At 41.2% G+C, this 21,787-nt stretch overlaps 1 protein-coding gene across 1 annotated transcript in view; it reads right to left on the reverse strand.

Moving 5' to 3' along the window:
* The window catches only part of LOC117525195 (rho GTPase-activating protein 20-like), a 190,771-nt gene that overhangs the window by 132,429 nt on the left and 36,555 nt on the right, over positions 1–21,787 (reverse strand). The window contains 1 exon segment of the mRNA XM_034187041.1: positions 20,145–20,230. Within this exon segment, the coding sequence (XP_034042932.1) occupies positions 20,145–20,230 (86 nt within the window).

Raw genomic sequence — 21,787 nt, forward strand, 5'->3', positions numbered from 1 at the left:
AGAAAAGACAAAAGAACAGACCAATTAAAAGAAACTGTGCAGTATAAATATATCCATGAGTTGCTTTTGTGTCAAAAAGGTACAAACACCATGTATTCATTTAAAGCATCTGGGTGGAAAAATGACGAACGTTTGCCTAGTGGTGCGCCTGTTCAGTACGAATGCGTGTCTATCATGGCTGAGTGAGAGCTGCTTAAGTTAATTTTACACAAATGCAGGCCCGGATGCAGACCGGTTTGGACCGATGCAGTTACATCGGTGAAATTTTTTTACGTATCGTTCGTCATCAGTAAAAAAAAAAAAAAAATCTTGAATCCCGAGTAGTGCCGAACGTGTCCCTGCGGTGAACACAGCTTTGGTTTTCATGTCAACCTACGAGGTCTGTTAGTAAAGTATCTGACTTTTTAATTTTTTTCAAAAACCTGATGGATTTGAATCACGTGTGCTTGCATGAGCCAACCTTGAACCTTTGTGCGCATGCGTGATTTTTTTCACGCCTGTCGGTTGTATCATTTGCTTGTAAGCAGCCTTTGTGTGAGGATGGGTGGAGTCGCTCGTCGTTTTTTCTTTGCAAGGAAATGGCAGAACAACTGGAGCAGCGCGACTGCATCAAATTTTGCCACAAACTGGGCAACAGCCAGGTGGAAACCATTTTGATTATTTAGATGGCTTTCAGTGACGATCCTCTGGGCATCACACAGATTAAGGAGCGGTACAACCGGTTTAAAGACGTCCGCACAACGGTGGAGGGCGCGCCGCGCTCCGATCGGAATCAACACGCTGAAACGACCGGATCATTTCCAAAGTAAACGGTGTGGTGATGTGGGACCGTCGCGTGATTACCCGAGAAATTGCGGAAGAGGTGGACATCAGCACTTTTTCGGCACATTCGTGAAAGATTTTGCCAAGAAAAGAGTGGTGGCGAAATTCATCGGCACAAAGCTGATGGCGCAGCAACAGCACCTCCTTGATGAAGCCTCACAGGACATGTTGTAACATGCCCAGCTCATCAACCATTTGGAAAATTCAAATCAAATCAAATCAAATCAAATCAATTTTATTTATATAGCGCCAAATCACAACAAACAGTTGCCCCAAGGTGCTTTATATTGCAAGGCAAAGCCATACAATAATTACAGAAAAACCCCAACGGTCAAACGACCTCCTGTGAGCAAGCACTTGGCGACAGTGGGAAGGAAAAACTCCCTTTTAACAGGAAGAAACCTCCAGCAGAACCAGGCTCAGGGAGGGGCAGTCTTCTGCTGGGACTGGTTGGGGCTGAGGGAGAGAATCAGGAAAAAGACATGCTGTGGAGGGGAGCAGAGATCAGTCACTAATGATTAAATGCAGAGTGGTGCATACAGAGCAAAAATAGAAAGAAACACACAGTGCATCATGGGAACCCCCCAGCAGTCTAAGTCTATAGCAGCATAACTAAGGGATGGTTCAGGGTCACCTGATCCAGCCCTAACTATAAGCTTTAGCAAAAAGGAAAGTTTTAAGCTTAATCTTAAAAGTAGAGAGGGTGTCTGTCTCCCTGATCTGAATTGGGAGCTGGTTCCACAGGAGAGGAGCCTGAAAGCTGAAGGCTCTGCCTCCCATTCTACTCTTAAAAACCCTAGGAACTACAAGTAAGCCTGCAGTCTGAGAGCGAAGGCTCTATTGGGGTGATATGGTACTATGAGGTCCCTAAGATAAGATGGGATCTGATTATTCAAAACCTTATAAGTAAGAAGAAGAATTTTAAATTCTATTCTAGAATTAACAGGAAGCCAATGAAGAGAAGCCAATATGGGTGAAATATGCTCTCTCCTTCTAGTCCCTGTCAGTACTCTAGCTGCAGCATTTTGAATTAACTGAAGGCTTTTCAAGGAACTTTTAGGACAACCTGATAATAATGAATTACAGTAGTCCAGCCTAGAGGAAATAATTGCATGAATTAGTTTTTCAGCATCACTCTGAGACCTTTCTAATTTTAGAGATATTGCGCAAATGCAAAAAAGCAGTCCTACATATTTGTTTAATATGCACATTGAATGACATATCCTGATCAAAAATGACTCCAAGATTTCTCACAGTATTACTAGAGGTCAGGGTAATGCCATCCAGAGTAGGGATCTGGTTAGACACCATGTTTCTAAGATTTGTGGGGCCAAGTACAATAACTTCAGTTTTATCTGATTTTAAAAGCAGGAAATTAGAGGTCATCCATGTCTTTATATCTGTAAGACAATCCTGCAGTTTAGCTAATTGGTGTGTGTCCTCTTGCTTCATGGATAGATAAAGCTGGGTATCATCTGCGTAACAGTGAAAATTTAAGCAATGCTGTCTAATAATACTGCCTAAGGGAAGCATGTATAAAGCGAATAAAATTGGTCCTAGCACAGAACCTTGTGGAACTCCATAATTAACCTTAGTCTGTGAAGAAGATTCCCCATTTACATGAACAAATTGTAATCTATTAGATAAATATGATTCAAACCACTGCAGCGCAGTGCCTTTAATACCTATAGCATGCTCTAATCTCTGTAATAAAATTTTATGGTCAACAGTATCAAAAGCAGCACTAAGGTCTAACAGAACAAGTACAGAGATGAGTCCACTGTCTGAGGCCATAAGAAGATCATTTGTAACCTTCACTAATGCTGTTTCTGTACTATGATGAATTCTAAACCCTGACTGTAACTCTTCAAATAGACCTTTCCTCTGCAGATGATCAATTAGCTGTTTTACAACTACCCTTTCAAGAATTTTTGAGAGAAAAGGAAGGTTGGACTTTGGCCTATAATTAGCTAAGATAGCTGGGTCAAGTGATGGCTTTTTAAGTAATGGTTTAATTACTGCCACCTTAAAGCCTGTGGTACATAGCCAACTAATAAAGATAGATTGATCATATTTAAGACCGAAGCATTAATTAATGGTAGGGCTTCCTTGAGCAGCCTGGTAGGAATGAGGCCTAATAGACATGTTGATGGTTTGGAGGAAGTAACTAATGAAAATAACTCAGACAGAACAATTGGAGAGAAAGAGTCTAACCAAATACCGGCATCACTGAAAGCAGCCAAAGAGAACGATATGTCTTTGGGATGGTTATGAGTAATTTTTTCTCTAATAGTTAAAATTTTATTAGCAAAGAAAGTCATGAAGTCATTACTAGTTAAAGTTAAAGGAATACTCGGCTCAATAGAGCTCTGACTCTTTGTCAGCCTGGCTACAGTGCTGAAAAGAAACCTGGGGTTGTTCTTATTTTCTTCAATTAGTGATGAGTAGTAAGATGTCCTAGCTTTACGGAGGGCTTTTTTATAGAGCAACAGACTCTTTTTCCAGGCTAAGTGAAGATCTTCTAAATTAGTGAGACGCCATTTCCTCTCCAACTTACGGGTTATCTGCTTTAAGCTGCGAGTTTGTGAGTTATACCACGGAGTCAGGCACTTCTGATTTAAGGTTCTCTTTTTCAGAGGAGCTACAGCATCCAAAGTTGTCCTCAAAGAGGATATAAAACTATTGACGAGATAATCTATCTCACTCACAGAGTTTAGGTAGCTACTCTGCCCTGTGTTGGTATATGGAATTGGAGAACATAAAGAAGGAATCATATCCTTAAACCTAGTTACAGCGCTTTCTGAAAGACTTCTACTGTAATGAAACGTATTCCCCACTGCTGGGTAGTCCATCAGAGTAAACGTAAATGTTATTAAGAAAAGATCAGACAGAAGGGAGTTTTCAGGGAATACTGTTAAGTCTTCAATTTCCATACCACAAGTCAGAACAAGATCTAAGATATGATTAAAGTGGTGGGTGGACTCATTTACATTTTGAGCAAAGCCAATCGAGTCTAACAATAGATTAAATACAGTGTTGAGGCTGTCATTCTCAGCATCTATGTGGATGTTAAACTCGCCCACTATAATTATCTTATCTGAGCTAAGCACTAAGTCAGACAAAAGGTCTGAAAATTCACAGAGAAACTCACAGTAACAACCAGGTGGACGATAGATAACAACAAATAAAACTGGTTTTTGGGACTTCGAATTTGGATGGACAAGACTAAGAGTCAAGTTTTCAAATGAATTATAGCTCTGTCTGGGTTTTTGATTAATTAATAAGCTGGAGTGGAAGATTGCTGCTAATCCTCCGCCCCGGCCCGTGCTACGAGCATTCTGACAGTTAGTGTGACTCTGGGGTGTTAACTCATTTAAACTAACATATTCATCCTGCTGTAACCACGTTTCTGTAAGGCAGAATAAATCAATATGTTGATCAATTATTATATCATTTACTAACAGGGACTTAGAAGAGAGAGATCTAATGTTTAATGGATCACATTTAACTGTTTTAGTCTGTGGTGGAGTTGAAGGTGCTATATTATTTTTTCTTTTTGAATTTTTATGCTTAAATAGATTTTTGCTGGTTGTTGGTGGTCTGGGAGCAGGCACCGTCTCTACGGGGATGGGGTAATGAGGGGATGGCAGGGGGGAGAGAAGCTGCAGAGAGGTGTGTAAGACTACAACTCTGCTTCCTGGTCCCAACCCTGGATAGTCACGGTTTGGAGGATTTAAGAAAATTGGCCAGATTTCTAGAAATGAGAGTTGCTCCATCCAAAGTGGGATGGATGCCGTCTCTCCTAACAAGACCAGGTTTTCCCCAGAAGCTTTGCCAATTATCTATGAAGCCCACCTCATTTTCTGGACACCACTCAGACAGCCAGCAATTCAGGGAGAACATGCGGCTAAACATGTCACTCCCAGTCCGATTGGGGAGGGGCCCAGAGAAAACTACAGAGTCCGACATTGTTTTTGCAAAGTTACACACCTATTCAATGTTAATTTTAGTGACCTCTGATTCAGACTCAGATTCAGACGGCTTTCGGTGGCTTTTCAGTTGTGTGACTATCCGAGAAATTGTGGACAAGCTGGACATGTCAGGGCATGTTACAACATGTCCTGTGAGGCTTCAACACGGAGGTGCTTTTGCTGCGCCATCAGCTTCGTGCCAATGAATTTCGCCGCCACTCTTTTCATGGCAAAATCTTCTTTCACAGTGGAATTTGCCGAAAAAGTGCTAATGTCCACCTCTTCCGCAATTTCTCAGATAATCACACGACAGTCCCACATCTCCACAGCGTTCACTTTGGAAATGATACGGTCGTTTCAGCGTGTTGATGCCGATCGGAGTGCGGCGCGCCCTCCACTGTTGTGCGGACATCTTTAAACCGGTTGTACTGCTACTTAATCTGTGTGATGCCCAGAGGATTGTCACCAAAAGCCGTCTAAATAATCCGAATGGTTTCCATCTGGCTATTGCCCAGTTTGTGGCAAAATTTGATGTCACGCTGCTCCAGTCGTTCTGCCATTTCCTTGCAAAGAAAAAATGATGAGAGACTCCACCCATCCTCACACAAAGGCTGCTTACAAGCAAATGACGCAACCCGACAGGCATGAAAAAATCACGCATGCGCGCAAAGGTTCAAGGTTGGCTCATGCAAGCACACGTGATTCAAATCCAACAGGTTTTTGAAAAAATAAAAAGGTCCGATACTTTTCTAACAGACCTCGTATAGTCCGTAATTATACGGATTTTTCCAAGTTTCAGAGTCATATGGACGTACAAATAAAGTCGGATAGTCAGGGTTTGGTCTGCAGCGGCTCTGTAATCAACCGTTTCTGCAGCGAGACTCCACTTTGAAGCCGGGAACCATTGAAGCAATGCTTTGATTCAGTGGCTCATGGTTCTTTGATTCGCTGCTCTTCAGAAGCGGTAAGTCCGCTTCTAAACCCCTCGCAAAGCCATTAAAATATCATGAGTCACTTTTGTGTGTATTAAAGTCACTAACTGGGACTCTTGTCTTGTTGCTGTCAAGAAACGAGAATCGTCCTCCGTTCAGTTCACCCAGCTCGAAACGCTGCGCGGCTCTCTGCCAAGACAGAGTCCAGTCAGAATAACTTCAAAATGAATTGTTATTAAATAAAATGACACCTCTTTCCAAACGCTGTACAAGTAATACAGACAAGAACATCAAGGATATCATATTTATACAAATAAGTGTTCACTATGGTCCATGAAGTAAAATAAATATATTAAAAGAAGTGTGACAGTGTATGTTGCACACGAATAAAAGAATGAAGATTATTGAATAACAAGACGCGTACGATTTTTATTTTATCATTGGGCAAAAATGCATCTGTCAGATTTTCACTCTGGATCCAGCCCTGAAATGAATCATGTTTATTTTACTTACACACAATAACTTTTGATGGTTGAGTCATTTGAGGCAATCAGTTTCTTCTTGTTTGAGCAGAAACTGTAGTTATGAAGTGCTTCGAGAGGTTGGTCATGACCCATATCAAAGACTCCATTGATGTCACTGTAGATCCTCACCAGTATGCCTACAAGAGGAACCGCTCCACTGATGATGCCATTTCATCGTTGATTCATTCAGCCCTCACCCATTTGGAGAGCAGGAATTCATATGTCCGCCTGCTCTTTTTGGACTTTTCCTCTGCTTTTAACACCATCATCCCACAGACCCTGGTGCAGAAGCTCTGCTCCCTTGGTCTGAGCTCCACACTGGGGAACGGGGTTTTGGACTTCCTGACCAAACGGCCACAGACTGTAAGGATCCACAATACCATCTCCTCTTCCATCACCCTCAGCACTGGCTCACCTCAGGGCTGTGTGCTGAGTCCTCTTCTGTTCACTCTGCTAACATATGATTGCTCAGCAAGACATCCTAGCTGTCATATAGTGAAGTTTGCGGATGACACAGCAGTACTGGGACGCATCGAGGACGATGATGAGTCCATATACAGAGAGGAGGTGGAACATCCAGTGCAGTGGTGCAGAGATAACAATCTCTGCATCAATGTGAAGAAAACCAAGGAAATGGTAGTGGATTTTAGGAGGAACAAGGGCCCTCCTTCTCCCTTGTATATTGGAGGAGCAGCTGTGGAAGTGGTCTCCAGCTTTAGGTACCTGGGTGTGCACGTATCTAGTGATCTCACCTGGGGTGCCAATACCTCCCGTTTTGTCAGGAAAACCATCAACAACTCTATTTCCTTAGGAAGCTGCGGAGAGCTGGACTTGGGAGCTCCATTCTGAGGAACTTCTATCACTGTGCAGTGGAGAGCATCCTCTGCACCTGTATTACTGTGTGGCATGGCAGCAGCACAGCTGTTGAGAGGGGGGCTCTGCAGAGGGTGGTAAAGGCTGCACAGAGGATTGTAGGGGGCAGCCTTCCCACCACTTCGGATCTCTACTTATTACGGTGCAGGGGAAGGGCTCTCTGCATTCTGAGGGACTCCTCCCATCCTGCACACAGTCTGTTTCAGCTCCTTCCCTCAGGCACGCAGTTCAGGAGCATTCAGAGCAGAACTACTATGCTCAGAAACAGCTTCTTCCCTGAGGCTGTAAGGCTGTTGAACTCGAGCTGTGCTCTATAAGAATTTACATCATCATATATAGACTGCACTAAACCACTTTAATTGTCCATATGCAAAAACTTGTTGTGTGCAACATATGTGCAATATTGGTTTTATTAATTCCCAGTGCAATATCATAGTTATGCATCTATATTTGGTATTAAATGTTGTAATATTGGTTACTATTTTGATTCATTTTAATAGGTTATATGTAATTATTATTTATGTTTTTAAATAACTGGGACCTGAGTACAAAGTTCGTACCGCAAACATGGAAATGTGAGTTGGTATGACAATAAAGTTCCTTGAACCTTGAACCTTGACGTTTTACAACGCAACAGCAATAACTGACTTACAGTCCAATCAAAATGCATAGGAACAGAAAGAACAATTCATTTGTTTTACCATACACAAATGACAGTTGTGTTTGACATGAAAAGATGAATATGAAAATACAACTAATGACATATTCTGTTTCCAGATATTTATGTTATTTTGCATGAAACAATATAGAACATCTCATATCAGCACACACAATTTAGTGTTGAGCAAACTATTGGAACATGTAATGTTTCAATAGTTTTCGTAAGCGGCAGGTGTTTCTCTTAACCCTGAGATCTATGGACGCATCTAAGTGTATTTTTCTTCACACGTCTATTAATAGATCAGCAACAGAGAATTCAACCACTTCCTGAAACCACAAATTTCCATTTGTAAAATGGATCTCTCCTGTAGATGATCTTTGGCTCACAGCCAATCCTAGAGGCCAGACAATGTCACACAGTCTGTTTAAGTTCTCTACCTGCTTTGAGAGGCTCCACTCAGATGAACAACACAGAATGTAGTGGACATAGTCAGAGTTATGAAGAAAAACTGATAAAAATAGTCACTGATATAACCAATGATGTGAGAAATCCACAGTTCAAAGAAGACTTCAAGATCAGTAACACAGACATACTCATAAGCAATAAAAATCTGAAAAAAGACTGAAATTCACAGAAAAGTGCACAAATCACCCACAATGCTTTTGGAATAAAGGCTTATGGGCCGAGGAGACCAATATTAAATTAGTTTCACAGTCTGGTGACATGCTAATGCACACGCCTATGTGACTTCTGAACCCACAATGTAGTATGGTGTGTGTGATTACTGCATTCTTTGAATAGCAGAAAAACTCGACAGTGAACTAGCCTGGACCATGTGGGTGCTGAGTGTGAAAACCAGAACTGTGTTGAGTGGAAACTAGAGATAACACTTGCACTGCATACTGTGTGCTGCTGTGCACCAGGAAGAAGACAGAGCCCAAAGTGTTATTTGCTAGGGGTGCAGGAAAAAAATTGATTCGAACTTGAATCGCGTTTCTAACAATGAATGATTCAGAATCGATTTTCATTTTCAAAAAATCGATTCTTTTTTTTGCGGGTGCCGGTGTGCCTTCTCAGCCACCGTAGTGCTTGGCAAAACAAGGAAGCAGCGTGGGCTATGTACAGGCATGCTAGCCTAGTAGGCTACAGAGGGCTTGTACGAAGCAATTTGTTGTTTACTTTTTACAGAAAGAGCAGTATTTTTGTATAATTTAAGTTTTGAGTAGTGGCAAGTTCTAGCAGCTAGCCTAAGCCTAGTTCTTGTACGAAGCAATTTGTTGTTTTTACAGAAAGGAGTATTTTTGTATAATTTAAGTTTTGAGTAGTGGCAAGTTCTGGCAGCTAGCCTAAGCCTACCAATTTTATTTATTTTACTACAGTTTTATTACTTTAATGTAGTGTTCTGATAACTGTATGAAGTTCAAGTAGCTTGAGTGTCAGCCTCAAAGATATTGTGTTGTGTTGGTACAAGTTTAAAAAATGCGTGCAAGCATAAATAAATCAGACATGTTGTCTTGGATTTACCTTTGTGTGTTTACATTATTGCAATATGTTGATAAAACCTTTACAATTATAAAATCTTTATAAATGTACTCTGCTTTCATGCCAGCAGACTGGAGTAGATCCTGAGATCCTGAGAATCATTTTGAATCGAGAATCGTTTTGGATCAAGAATCGTTGTTGAATCGGAAAATAACACTATGTAACACAATTTTTGTTTCTGGCTTTTAAGTGTTATATTTCAACTGCTTATGTCTAAAGTCTACGGAAAAATGACTACATTAAGCACAAACTTTGATTTTATTTTTTTTAATGTTCTAGAAAGTTCTAAAAGTTTCTTGAAATTTCTAGATAATTCTGGGAACTTCTAGAAAATTCTGGACAGTTCTAGCAGTTAAAAAATACTCTAGAAGACTACTCAGTAGTAGTGAAGGCGAATCGAGAATATTCCTGAAAACAGACAAATTTCAAAATATCATTGTCCTGATCACAGAAGCAACATTTCTGTGGAATAAAAGCTATTTTCTATTTATTTAAGGAATAACAGGTTAGGAAAACACACTGTGTACCCAGGAAGAAAACAAAAATAAAAATTTGTTACATAGTGTAATCGTTTTTTCAATCGAATCGTTTGGATTTGAAAGAATCTGAAAAAAATCGAATTGTGACCCCAAGAATCGATTCTGAATCGAATCGTGGGATTCCCAAAGATTCACAGCCCTATTATTTGCTGGAAGACGTGTTCCAGGCTGATGTTTTTGAGTTATCCCGGCAAAAACAACAAACCGAACCATATGGATGAACATCTTTAAATCTTTGATACAGATCATCTAAAATAAAGGTAGAAACAATAAACACTCTCTCTCTCTCTCTCTCTCTCTCTCTCTCTCTCTCCACACAAACGCCATTAATGAACACCTTCCACACTCTCAGGGTGCTGACCTTTGATGATCCCTCCATCTCCTAGCACGAGGTCAAAGGTTAAGAGTGGCAGCTGAGCATGTCAAGCCTTGGCTCCTTCTGTCAGAACTGTCAGACATGCAGACAGCCTGAGGAGCACTGACACATTTAAATTGTACAAATACCTGAATATGAAATAAAACCACTGAATGCAAGGTTACTACATCCAGCAAAATGTGCAAAGTTATGAAATTGAATGTCCCAATTGATGAGAAAACATGCTGTGTAAAACTTATTAAAGCTAATTAACACATTTCTGAATAAAGGTTGATCTTTGAGATTTTGCTGTTTTGTTCAGTGCACCATTTTGTTCCATCCATCCATCCATCCATCCATCCATCCATCCATCCATCCATCCATCCATCCATCCATCCATCCATCCATTTTCTTCCACTTTATCCGGAGTCAGGTCGCGGGGGCAGCAGCTCAAGCAAAGCCGCCCAGACCTCCCGATCCACACACACCTCCTCCAGCTCCTCCGGGGGAACCCCAAGGAGTTCCCAAGCCAGCCGAGAGATGTAGTCCCTCCAGCATGTCCTGGGTCTTCCCCGGGGCCTCATCCCAATGGGACGTGCCCGGAACACCTCTCCAGCGAGGCGTCCACGGGGCATCCGGAAAAGATGCCTGAGCCACCTCAACTGACTCCTTTCGACGTGGAGGAGCAGCGGCTCGACTCCGAGCTCCTCCCGAGTGACCGAGCTGCTCACCCTATCTCTAACGGAGCGCCCAGCCACCCTGCGGAGGAAACTCATCTCGGCCGCTTGTACTCGCGATCTCGTTCTTTCGGTCATGAGCCAAATCTCATGACCATAGGTGAGGATCGGAACGTAGATCGATCGGTAAATCGAGAGCTTTGCCCCCTACTCAGCTCTCTCTTCACCACGACGGTCCGATACAGCGACCGCATCACATGCAGATGCTGCACCGATCCGTCTATCGATCTCACGCTCCATCCGTCCCTCACTCGTGAACAAGACCCCGAGATACTTAAACTCCTCCACTTGAGGCAAGGACGCTCCACCGACCTGAAGAGGGCAAAGCACCTCTTTCCGGTCGAGAACCATGGCCTCGGATTTGGAGGTGCTGATTTTCATCCTGGACGCATCACACTCGGCTGCAAACCGCCCCAGTGCACGCTGAAGGTCCTGATGTGACGAAGCCAACAGAACCACATCGTCCGCAAACAGCAGAGACGAGATGTACAACTTCCATCAGTTAAATATCCTTATTTAAAACAAGAGTGGTCTGGTGGAGATACAGGGTTTTGCGCCTGAACTCTTAAAGAGTCAGGCAAAACCCTGTATCTCCACCAGACCACTGTTGTATACCTATCTGTGTAAGCCTGATCCCGTCAGATCTCAGAAGCTAAGCAGTGCAGTGATTCGTTAATACATGGATGGGAGACCTCTTTGGAACACCAGCGGCTGTGTGTGTTTCTCCAGATAAAACTGGAGTTGCGTCAGGAAGGACATCCGGCGTAAAACCTGTGCCAATTATGAATGTGGATCTGATTGTATCCGCTGTGGTGACCCCGAACAAAACCGGGAGCAGCTGAATGGACAACAATATATATATATATATATACACATAGGTGTGTGTGTGTGTATGACTTAGATGTTTTTATATATGCAATCAATATCACAACTTTCACCTTCAAGAACTTCAACAAATTCAAGATATCCATTCTTCTGAAAGTAGTAAAGATATTGTACAAAGTACATTTTTTGAAAGCTATATTTATCCAGATTCATGAACTACTGTATAGGATCAAAATTTGGTTGTAATTGAATGAAATCTGGAGGCGATATTCATTTCTGAAAATTAATGATTTTTACTGAATGTTATTATTTTGACTGCTGTGAAGAATTCAGTAATGGGCTGTAACATAAATGCATGTAACAAATAATATGGAAAAATTAAACCCAATCCAGTGAAAAATAAACAATTTAGGCTTAAAATACAATACAATACAATGGAGCGTTCAGATTTTTTTGCAAGGTTCCATCAGTTCAATAGAAGCTTTTACACAAATCATGACCTGGGGAAACATGAATTCTATGTCAGTTGGAATGGAATGAACAACACTCCAAAGCTTGGATGAGCATTTAGATGGGATTCAGATGGTACTCTGTAACATAAAGACTTTCCAAAGCCTAACACTGATTTGTTCTTGAAGATTCAGATTGAATTTTAAAATGTTTTTGTTTTCCCGTGACAAGTTACTTCAAAGACTTGGAATTCATGAAACCCACTTTACCCTCCTCTGGACTCCAGTAAATAAGTTTTCTCCCTCAGGGATTTGTAATGGTTTCTTTCCAGTCCTGCCAGAGGAAGAGGAAGGGGATTTGCACGATTATAAGGGTGATGAAATGCCTGATAGCTCTGGGAGAAGAAAGCATTTAAGCCCCCTGCGAGCCATGAATGAGACAGAGAGGCCAACTACTTACTTCTGGTATGTCAGACAAATCTGAGGCATTGTTTAAAAGCTGCATGGATTACGAACGTATCAGTAAAATCAAGTTCATTCTTCATAAATTCTTATTATGTAATACAGTATGTACACTGTGTCTAAAAGTGTTGGAAGATAAATTCATATTTTTTTGCTGTACATCAAAGGCTGAATATGAGAAGTCAGTTTAGAATATCACTTTTTATTTCCTGGTATTTACACAGACATAGATAAACACTGCACCTTTTGTATGGGACCACCCAAAATGTTGGAACATGTGACTGAACCCAGGATGGTTCTCTCAGATTGACTGCTTCAACATTAATTAAATCTTAATGACTGCTCTTGGGTTTGGATTTGGGTTTCACCGGTGAAAACTGCAGGTATTGTTAAAAAGGATAAACCAAAATGAAGACCAGAGAGCTGTCTACGGGAGAAATGTGAGCCATTCTGCTGACTTTCCAGGAAAGCTGGTGTTTCAAGCTGCAGCCTGTGTCAGACTTCCCTTCTCTCTGTGAAAGTTTCAAATGTCTTTCACACATGCATAAAGAAAATAAAAAATGAAAACAGAGTAAATGAAAGGTATCAGAAGACTGATGCATCCCCTGCATGCTCGACACACCACAAAATAAATGTAATAGTACATATTTGTAATGGTGCTTTTTTTTTACTATGTATCACTTAATCATGATTTCTGTGTGACTTTCTTTTGAAGTCATTCATTCATTCGTTCATTCATTTTCTGCCACTCACTTTCTGTCCGGGTTGTGGTGGCAGTAGATCAAGCAGCTCATCTCACTCAACCCTAACCTTTGTCAAGTCCTCTAACTCTTCCTGGGGGATCCCAAGGTGGTCCTAAGCCAGTTGGGAAATATAGACCCTCAAGCATGTCCTGGGTCTCCCACGAGGTCTCCTTCCAGTTGGACGTACCTGGAAGACCTCCTGAGGGAGACGACCAACAGGGCATCCTCAACCAAATGCCCAAACCACCTCAGCTGCAGGGTTGTCATGAATCACAAAAGCCACGGATCATATCGGATAAGGTTTTTCAAGCCAGAGATCAGATCAGCAAAATAAATAAACAAGTAAAAGATACGTTACTTTGGTATTTATTTTTAAAAAATAAGTTACTGTGTAATGAAAATAAGGACCTTTTCTCTGTGGTCCTGAATGAAACAAGCTATCCAATGTTTCACAGAATATTTTAAAATAAAATACTTCATTGTTGCATTAAATTGCAATGTGACAAACAGTATCAGTGAATAAAAAATGGCCTTTGTCAAAATCACAAAAAGTACCAAAAAGGAAAGAAAGACTGACTTTTTATTTCAGCTTCTTTTTACCACAAGAGATGAGGATGTCAGGGATTTGGCAGGGTCGGGGCACTGAGCCCTTGTTTTCCTCCTTTCTGTTGCTTCTGGTCTGCTTTGGCTTTGATTTATTAATATTTGTTTTCTTTGGGATTTATTCGGTTATGTTTTTCTTGTTACTTTGTTTCTTGTTATTCTGTTGCCATCATCCAGTTCTATTCTAGTTTTGTTCTGTCAGGTTATGTTTGCTTTACTGATCATTAGTTCATCATCTGTGTATTTTTTCATTTGTGTTGTCAGTTACATTGGGTTTTGTATCTGTATCATGTATCATGTAGTCTCTGTTTTCCTTGTTGCCCTGCTTTAGGATTTGTTCCCGTTCTTGCTCAGTTCTGTTATGTTCTATTCTGTCTCATGTCTAGCCTGTTCATCATTCCCTCACCAGATTGTTGTCGCTTCCAGCACACTCTCCAGCCTTCTAGTTCTCTGTCCTGATTGTCTTGACTGCGCCTTTTGCCTTAGCCTACATGCCAGTGTTTGCTCGTGCCTCAGACCTCTGCCCAGAAATGACTACGTTTGTGTCTCGCCCAGCTTGTACCTCTGCTCCGCTATACGATCACCTGTGTTCCGAACCTCTGCCTGAAATAAACCTGACGACTTCTTATACCTCAAAGCCTGGTTTGGGAGTTTGTACCATGGGTCCACCCGCTCCTGGTGTCGGGCAGCCGCCCGACATGACAGAGGATGTCTCTGCTGTCTGATGAGAAAGTAATAATAAATTGTATTTATAACCCTTTCTGAATAAATGCAATCATCCTACCCAGTACCCACTGATCCTGGCAAGCATATGCTTGGAAACAGTCGGGAATACTCGTTATTTTTTTCCAGAGCTGTGGACTTACAGCCACCTCGGCTGCGCATGTGCTTCAAGTGTGATGCTTGGTTCACTGGTCTCATGGCTGCACAGGGAGGAGATGTCCGCCCTCTCCCTTTGTCCTCAACTCTTTACATTAAGAGAGATTTCTTTTTTTTTTCAAAAATGCGTATCCTTAGCCTGTTGTCTTCAACACAGCATGAGGCACTGAAGTGCCATGACAGCGGGAGCTTCAGTGACACCGCAATTTTTTTTTTTTTAAATGGGGTGTGCAGGGCTGCAGCTATCAGTTATTTTAGTAATCGAGTATTCTTTCGATTATTCTGGTAATTAATCAAGTAATTGGATAAAAATACGTTTGCGTTTTTAAACATCAATAGTCCAGGGATCTCCCGATTAAGAAATGGCACATCGCTGCACCAAAGTGTTGACATTTTGCTGAAATGACGATGGGATGTGGCTTTCTGTTTTGTTTTGGTTTGTCCAACTTGTAAAATTCAACCATTTTTAAGATTTTTTTTTTTTTTAAGGTTGGTGGACTGGGTCTCTGTGTTTTTTTAATCCCTCTTTCTCTGCTATTCAGCAGATGCATTTCAGCTGGAGGTTGAACATGCAAGCCTCGCAGTCAGTTTTTTAAAATTATTTGATTTAAGTTACCATGTTTGTGAAGTGTTGTGTTGGCCAAAAAAAGCTCAAATTAAAAAGCGAAACACAGAACAAAGACTGCCTGGCTAATTTGATTAGCTGTTATGGTCTAATCTTCTTCTGTTTTTTATTTTTCTGGGGACATTACAGTGCCACACACAGGCCTGGCATATGTACTACAACATTAAATGAAGTTTTGAGGCACAGAATTTGCCTAGAACATTTTTTTGTAATGGAATTATTCGAGCTACTCGACTAATCGTTTCAGCCCTAGGGGTGAGTGAGCATGGAGCACCTGCATTTCTTCCACTGATTTTACCATAACTGCATCAAAATGAAAGCAGTTATCACATTAAAAACAATTCACCATGACACAAAATCACACCAATGTAAACTCTGCAAATAATCCACAGCTTTCTGAACTGTGGGGGACAGACCATACGGAACACAGACCACCCTTGATCCATTACACCATGACTCAGTTGGTTCCTTTCAATGTAAAGATGTAGAAGTCCCTCCCGGATGTTCACCCTGTCCTGGAGTGTAAGCCCAGATACCCGACAGAAAAATCTCATTTCCACTGCTTGTATCTGCGGACTGATTATTTCAACTGGTAAACTGAGAGTGTGACCTTCTGGCTCAGATCATCCAGCTGGACTTCTTGGTTGTTGACATGTACAATAAAGGTGTTTTTCACCCTTGTTGTAATATTCCCACCAAGTGTGAAGAAAATCTGTAAGCTCTTTGTGAATCATCTTGTCAACAGATACACAGATGCAGGGTGAACAATATAATGAATGTATTCTCTGGATTTCTTCCAGGAGATGACTTATTTGCTTGAATAATCCAGGCAAAATGGAAAGTTCAAATATGCAGAAATGACGAATCATAAGTTGTCCTGTTGAGCTTCAATGCATCAATTAAAATTTTATAAAATTCTGCAAAAAAAAAAAAAAAAGCCTGCATTACAAGAGAGGAGCCAACCAAAAATTAAACTGATCTGGAAGGAAATTTGCTAATGATTATACTTTCACTTGTGTCCAAACGAGGCAGTAGAATACAATCTTCTGTCTTGATATCAGGTTGGTTGAGTTCAGTCATAGTTTTGGGAATGTTCAAAACCCAAGAATAATTGTGCTTTTCAAAACATTGAAATAGAAGTTGTCTTCATCAATTTTTTTGAGCTTGGAAATTCCTTTTTTCTTTCTAAACTCAGCCATCAGTCATTCACAAAAGTCATACTTCAAATGTCCATTGATCCATCATCGAACCTACACGTTGTTCCTGCTAGGGACAGCAAGCAAAGACCACTAGCAATAACTAGTGATATCCATTTTCTTCATGTTGTCTGCTGTTTTCCACACATAAAGTCCACATAATCATATTGTAACAAGTCAAATGTTAGTGCATGCTAGCATGACCACTGCACACCATGCCACTAGCACACAACACCAACAGACACATGTTGATCATAATGTACTGTGTCCTGTCAGGTCATCCTACCAGCTTAAGACAATATTGAACACAACAAGAACATTCCATTCACATTTTTGCTAAAGACCCTGTCACACCTTGACGATTTAGCCTGCGTATGCCGACCGTATTAAAAACGCTGGCACATGCAGGCATACATCTAATAAATGAATGCTGCTGTCATACCTTGACGATTAACCAGCGTATGCCGACAGCCCCGTTTCCACCCAGTGGTTTGGGTCGGTACTGCATGGTGTGGTGCACGTCAGAAACAGAGTAATTTAACATTATTTTATTTTATTTTATTTTTTTTTATCTTGGGGACCATTTTCATTGTGTACAGAATGCTGATGAATAGACTAGCTGTGGTAAACACTGAATGAACGAAGTGCTGTCTCTAAATGTTTAAAGCGCTGTTTCTGATCAGGTCTGATCAGCAGACCTGATCATGTCATGACAGACCAGAATAATGAAACGCTGTGATGAATTAAACTTTTAAAGCACCAGTCGACCACAATTAGGTGTGATCTGAATGAAGTGCTGTGTGATCTGTCGGTGTGGTAATCACCGACAGCAACGGCGCCTTAAAAGTTTAAATCATCACAGCTCTTCTGTGTGTTCAGAGTGTGACACTGGCATGGGAAATGCACCTAGACTAGAAAACCACAGAGGGACTTGCTTTAAAACGCTATGTTTCCAGCCATGACAGTAAAGTATTTTCAGGCGTCATTTTCAGAAATCCAGAGCTTTATGTGGATTTATGTCTGTCTGTGATGGTGAATTTGACTCAAATGAACAGGTCAGATTTACTCCATGTGTGAATGAAACAGTCAGCTTTCAGCCAATCAGTGGCCAGCATTAATGGACGGATTTATGAGTAAATTACAAGAAACGTGTGCCAAACGTGTGTTAACAAGTCGCTGACTCAAAGATAAGTGTTTTGAGGTTGCCTGTTAACAAATAATGTATTCTGCTCATATGTGTTCAATGAGAAACATCAGAACGGCACCAAGTCTGTGATTTCACTAAATAAATGGCATTTAAAATGTTGCATATTTGTTTGTGGTTTGCTCCACATTGCCTGCACAATATTGTGGTGAGGTCCAGCACAAAAACACCCTATTCCACAGGGCGCCATTCATATGACAATCGTCCACGATCCAAAAAAACTGTACAAATGGGATGAAATGGCTTACTCCGGCTTGCCTCTTAACAGGCTGCCTCTAAAGTGCAGACCTGGCAACTGGATGGCTTATAAACTGCATACAATGCAACCCACAAGAAAATGAAAGGAAGAAGTTGCACCCTCTGCCAGAACCGCAACAAATGCTACTTCTGCTTCAAATTTTTACCCAGATGGAGCACAATCAAACAAGTTTCAAGCTGTACTCACAAAGGCTAACCATTTACAGACATTCAAATATGATTAAAGCTACTAAGACTACAAACACCCGGAAGTTACCACACACATGATTTTGGGGAACTGAGATGAAATTTTTGAACAGTTCAAAAATTTGATCCTGATTTCAAAACTGGTGCCAATGATGGTCGTAACTACTACGTATACCAAGTTCATTCAAGACTGATCAAGGATTTCCTATGATGCTTTAAAATGCACCTTGATTTTCTATTCAGGATTAAGTGGGAAGGAATGGCGCTCTGGGGAATAGCCACATGACATGGCTCTTGCATATTATGACATGGCTCTAGCATATTATGACATGGTTCTAGCACATCATGACATGGCTCTAGCACATAATGACATGGCTCTAGCACATTATGACATGGCTCTAGCATATTATGACATGGCTCTAGCACATTATGTCATGGCTCTAGCACATCATGACATGGCTCTAGCACATCATGACATGGCTCTAGCACATTATGACATGGCTCTAGCATATTATGACATGGCTCTAGCACATTATGTCATGGCTCTAGCACTTCATGACATGGCTCTAGCACATTATGACATGGCTCTAGTACTTCATGACATGGCTCTAGCACATTATGACATGGCTCTAGCACGTCATGATATGGCTGTAGCACATCATGACATGGCTCTAGCACATTATGACATGGCTCTAGCACGTCATGATATGGCTGTAGCACATCATGACATGGCTCTAGCACATTATGGCATGGCTCTAGTACATTATGACATGACTGTAGCACATCATGACATGGCTCTAGCACATCATGACATGGCTCTAGCACATTATCACATGGCTCTAGGATAGGGGTGGCCAAGTTCAGTCCTCAAGAGCCACATTCCTGACACTCTTAGTTGTCTCCCTGCTCCAACACACCTGAATCCAATGAAAGGCTCATTAAAAATCTGCTAACGAGTCTTTCATTGGATTCAGGTGTGTTGGAGCAGGGAGACAACTAAGAGTGTCAGGAATGTGGCTCTCGAGGACCGAACTTGGCCACCCCTGATCTAGCACTTCATGACATGGCTCTAGCACATTATGACATGGCTCTACCACTTCATGATATGGCTGTAGCACATCATGACATGATTCTAGCACATTATGACATGGCTCTAGCACATTGTGACATGGTTGTAGCACATCATGACATGGCTCTAGCACATTATGACATGGCTCTAGCACTTCATGACATGGCTCTAGCACATTATGACATGGCTCTAGCACTTCATGATATGGCTGTAGCACATCATGACATGGCTCTAGCACATTATGACATGGCTCTAGCACATCATCACATGGTTCTAGCACATCATGACATGGCTGTAGCACATCCCATTTTGCTGAACCTCCGGGACAAATTTATCTTTGTCTATCCTCAATTTGACAGGAACACAACTGCTGCTTTTAGCAAACCTTAATCCTTGTTTTACATATTCTGGGACTGAATCTTAAACAAATGTAATAATAAAACAACATCAGCGGGCTTACGTATATGCAGTAATGAGCATCTGAATTTTCAAATTCAAAATTGCTAAATCAACAGCTGCAGATGATGAAGGAAGACTGAAGTAAAACTCCAATACCAAAGAGTTAAACTTTCCTTCAGTTTCTAAAACAGCTATGCCTGTAAATCCACCTATGAGAGATCATTGCTCAACTGATGAACTGTGGGCCAACAATGATGTCAGTACTACAGGACTACTCTGCATGCTATTACCTGGATGTGCTTCTGGATCTGGTAAGTGCTTTGCTGATGACCAGCGAGGGAGCTGACTGTCGTCTCTGGGCCAAGGTCTTCATCTTCTATGAAGTCAAACACAAACACAGAGATCTGTCAGGAACGACTATTCCATTACCAAATGCTGTGAATTAGACCAGTTGACATCCTAAGATGAATGACACACTAAGAACGAGATAACATGGTTTGAATTCACACAGCAGAAAGCTGTTGAATGAAGTCTATGCAGGAAATACATGCAGACAGAAAAACCCTGCAAAATACAAGAATAAAAATAAATAACACAAAACTATTTAATAAAATTATTTTTATACTTGTCACTGCTGTTGTTATACACACTATGTATTTCTGCTCAAAGGATTTGTAGTTCAGGGTAACCAACAAAACAAATGCAGTGGTCAACACCCCAATGAGTGCCCTTTTAGTTGAAATTGCAAAATTACCAGTCCAACAGCTATTATAGATCTTAGTTGTTGGTTGCATGTTGGTTATCAGAAACATATTCTGTCTTCTCCGAGTGTAAATTCTCTCAGTTCAACAGCAAGGTGAAGCCTGCATTATACTTAACAAAGTGTTTTTCATCATTAAAGAGAAATGAGTTAAAGAGGTATGAATAAAAACAGGTACGAGTTCTACCAACTTTATACACAGTGTACAGTTTTTACACAGTATATGACTGGTTCTGAAATTATTGCTGCTACTTAATTTTAAGTATATTATGAAATAAAAGCAAATTAACTGATTTTATACAACGCTAATTCCAATGAAGTTGAGATTTTGTGTAAAATGTAAATAAAAACAGAATACAATGATTTGCAAATCCTCTTCAACCTATATTGAATTGAATTCACCACAAAGACAAGATATATAATGTTCAAACTGGAAGAATTTTTTGTTTTTATGCAAATATTCACTTATTTTGAAATGGATGCCTGCAACGTGTTTCAAAAAAGCTGGGACAGTGGTATGTTTACCACGGTGTTACATCATCTTTCCTTCTAACAACACTCAACGGGCCTCATGTATAAATGTTGCGCACTTGTGGCGTAAATTTACGGCGTAAACTTGAAATACACCAAAGTCGCCATGACATGTATCAAGCAGTGCGCACCTGCCCATTTCTGGCGTACGCCTGACGTGATCTTGATAAATGCGGCGGGTGGAAACGATCGTAATTATAATAAACACGCCCATAAATATTCAGACTCTGGTTCAGACACACCCTCATTTTACGACATGGAAGCCGGAAAGACGGCAATGAAAAAGAACTCCACCAATCACGACGCGTGCCAATAGAGCGTCAAAAGCGGCTGTCATTGTTGTGTGGGCCGCTGAAGAGGAGGTACTGCTGGCCCACTACCACCAGAGGGCGCCCTGCTTGGAGTGCGGGCTCCAAGCACGAGAGGGCGCCAGACCCAGAGGAAGTGACAGCTGTCACTCATCACACCAGCTGTCACTCATCTACACCACTACTTAAGCCGGACTGCAACTCCACCTCCCCGCCGAGAAATCGACTATCGAGAGGTACTTTCTCTGCTAACTGACACGTTGTGTACTAATTCAGATCTCATTTGCAGCCATATTCTTGTGGACGTTGCCTTATCTGGGACTTCGGCGTTTGG

Source organism: Thalassophryne amazonica, chromosome 14 (assembly GCF_902500255.1).
Source record: "Thalassophryne amazonica chromosome 14, fThaAma1.1, whole genome shotgun sequence".
NCBI classification, from domain to species: domain Eukaryota; kingdom Metazoa; phylum Chordata; class Actinopteri; order Batrachoidiformes; family Batrachoididae; genus Thalassophryne; species Thalassophryne amazonica.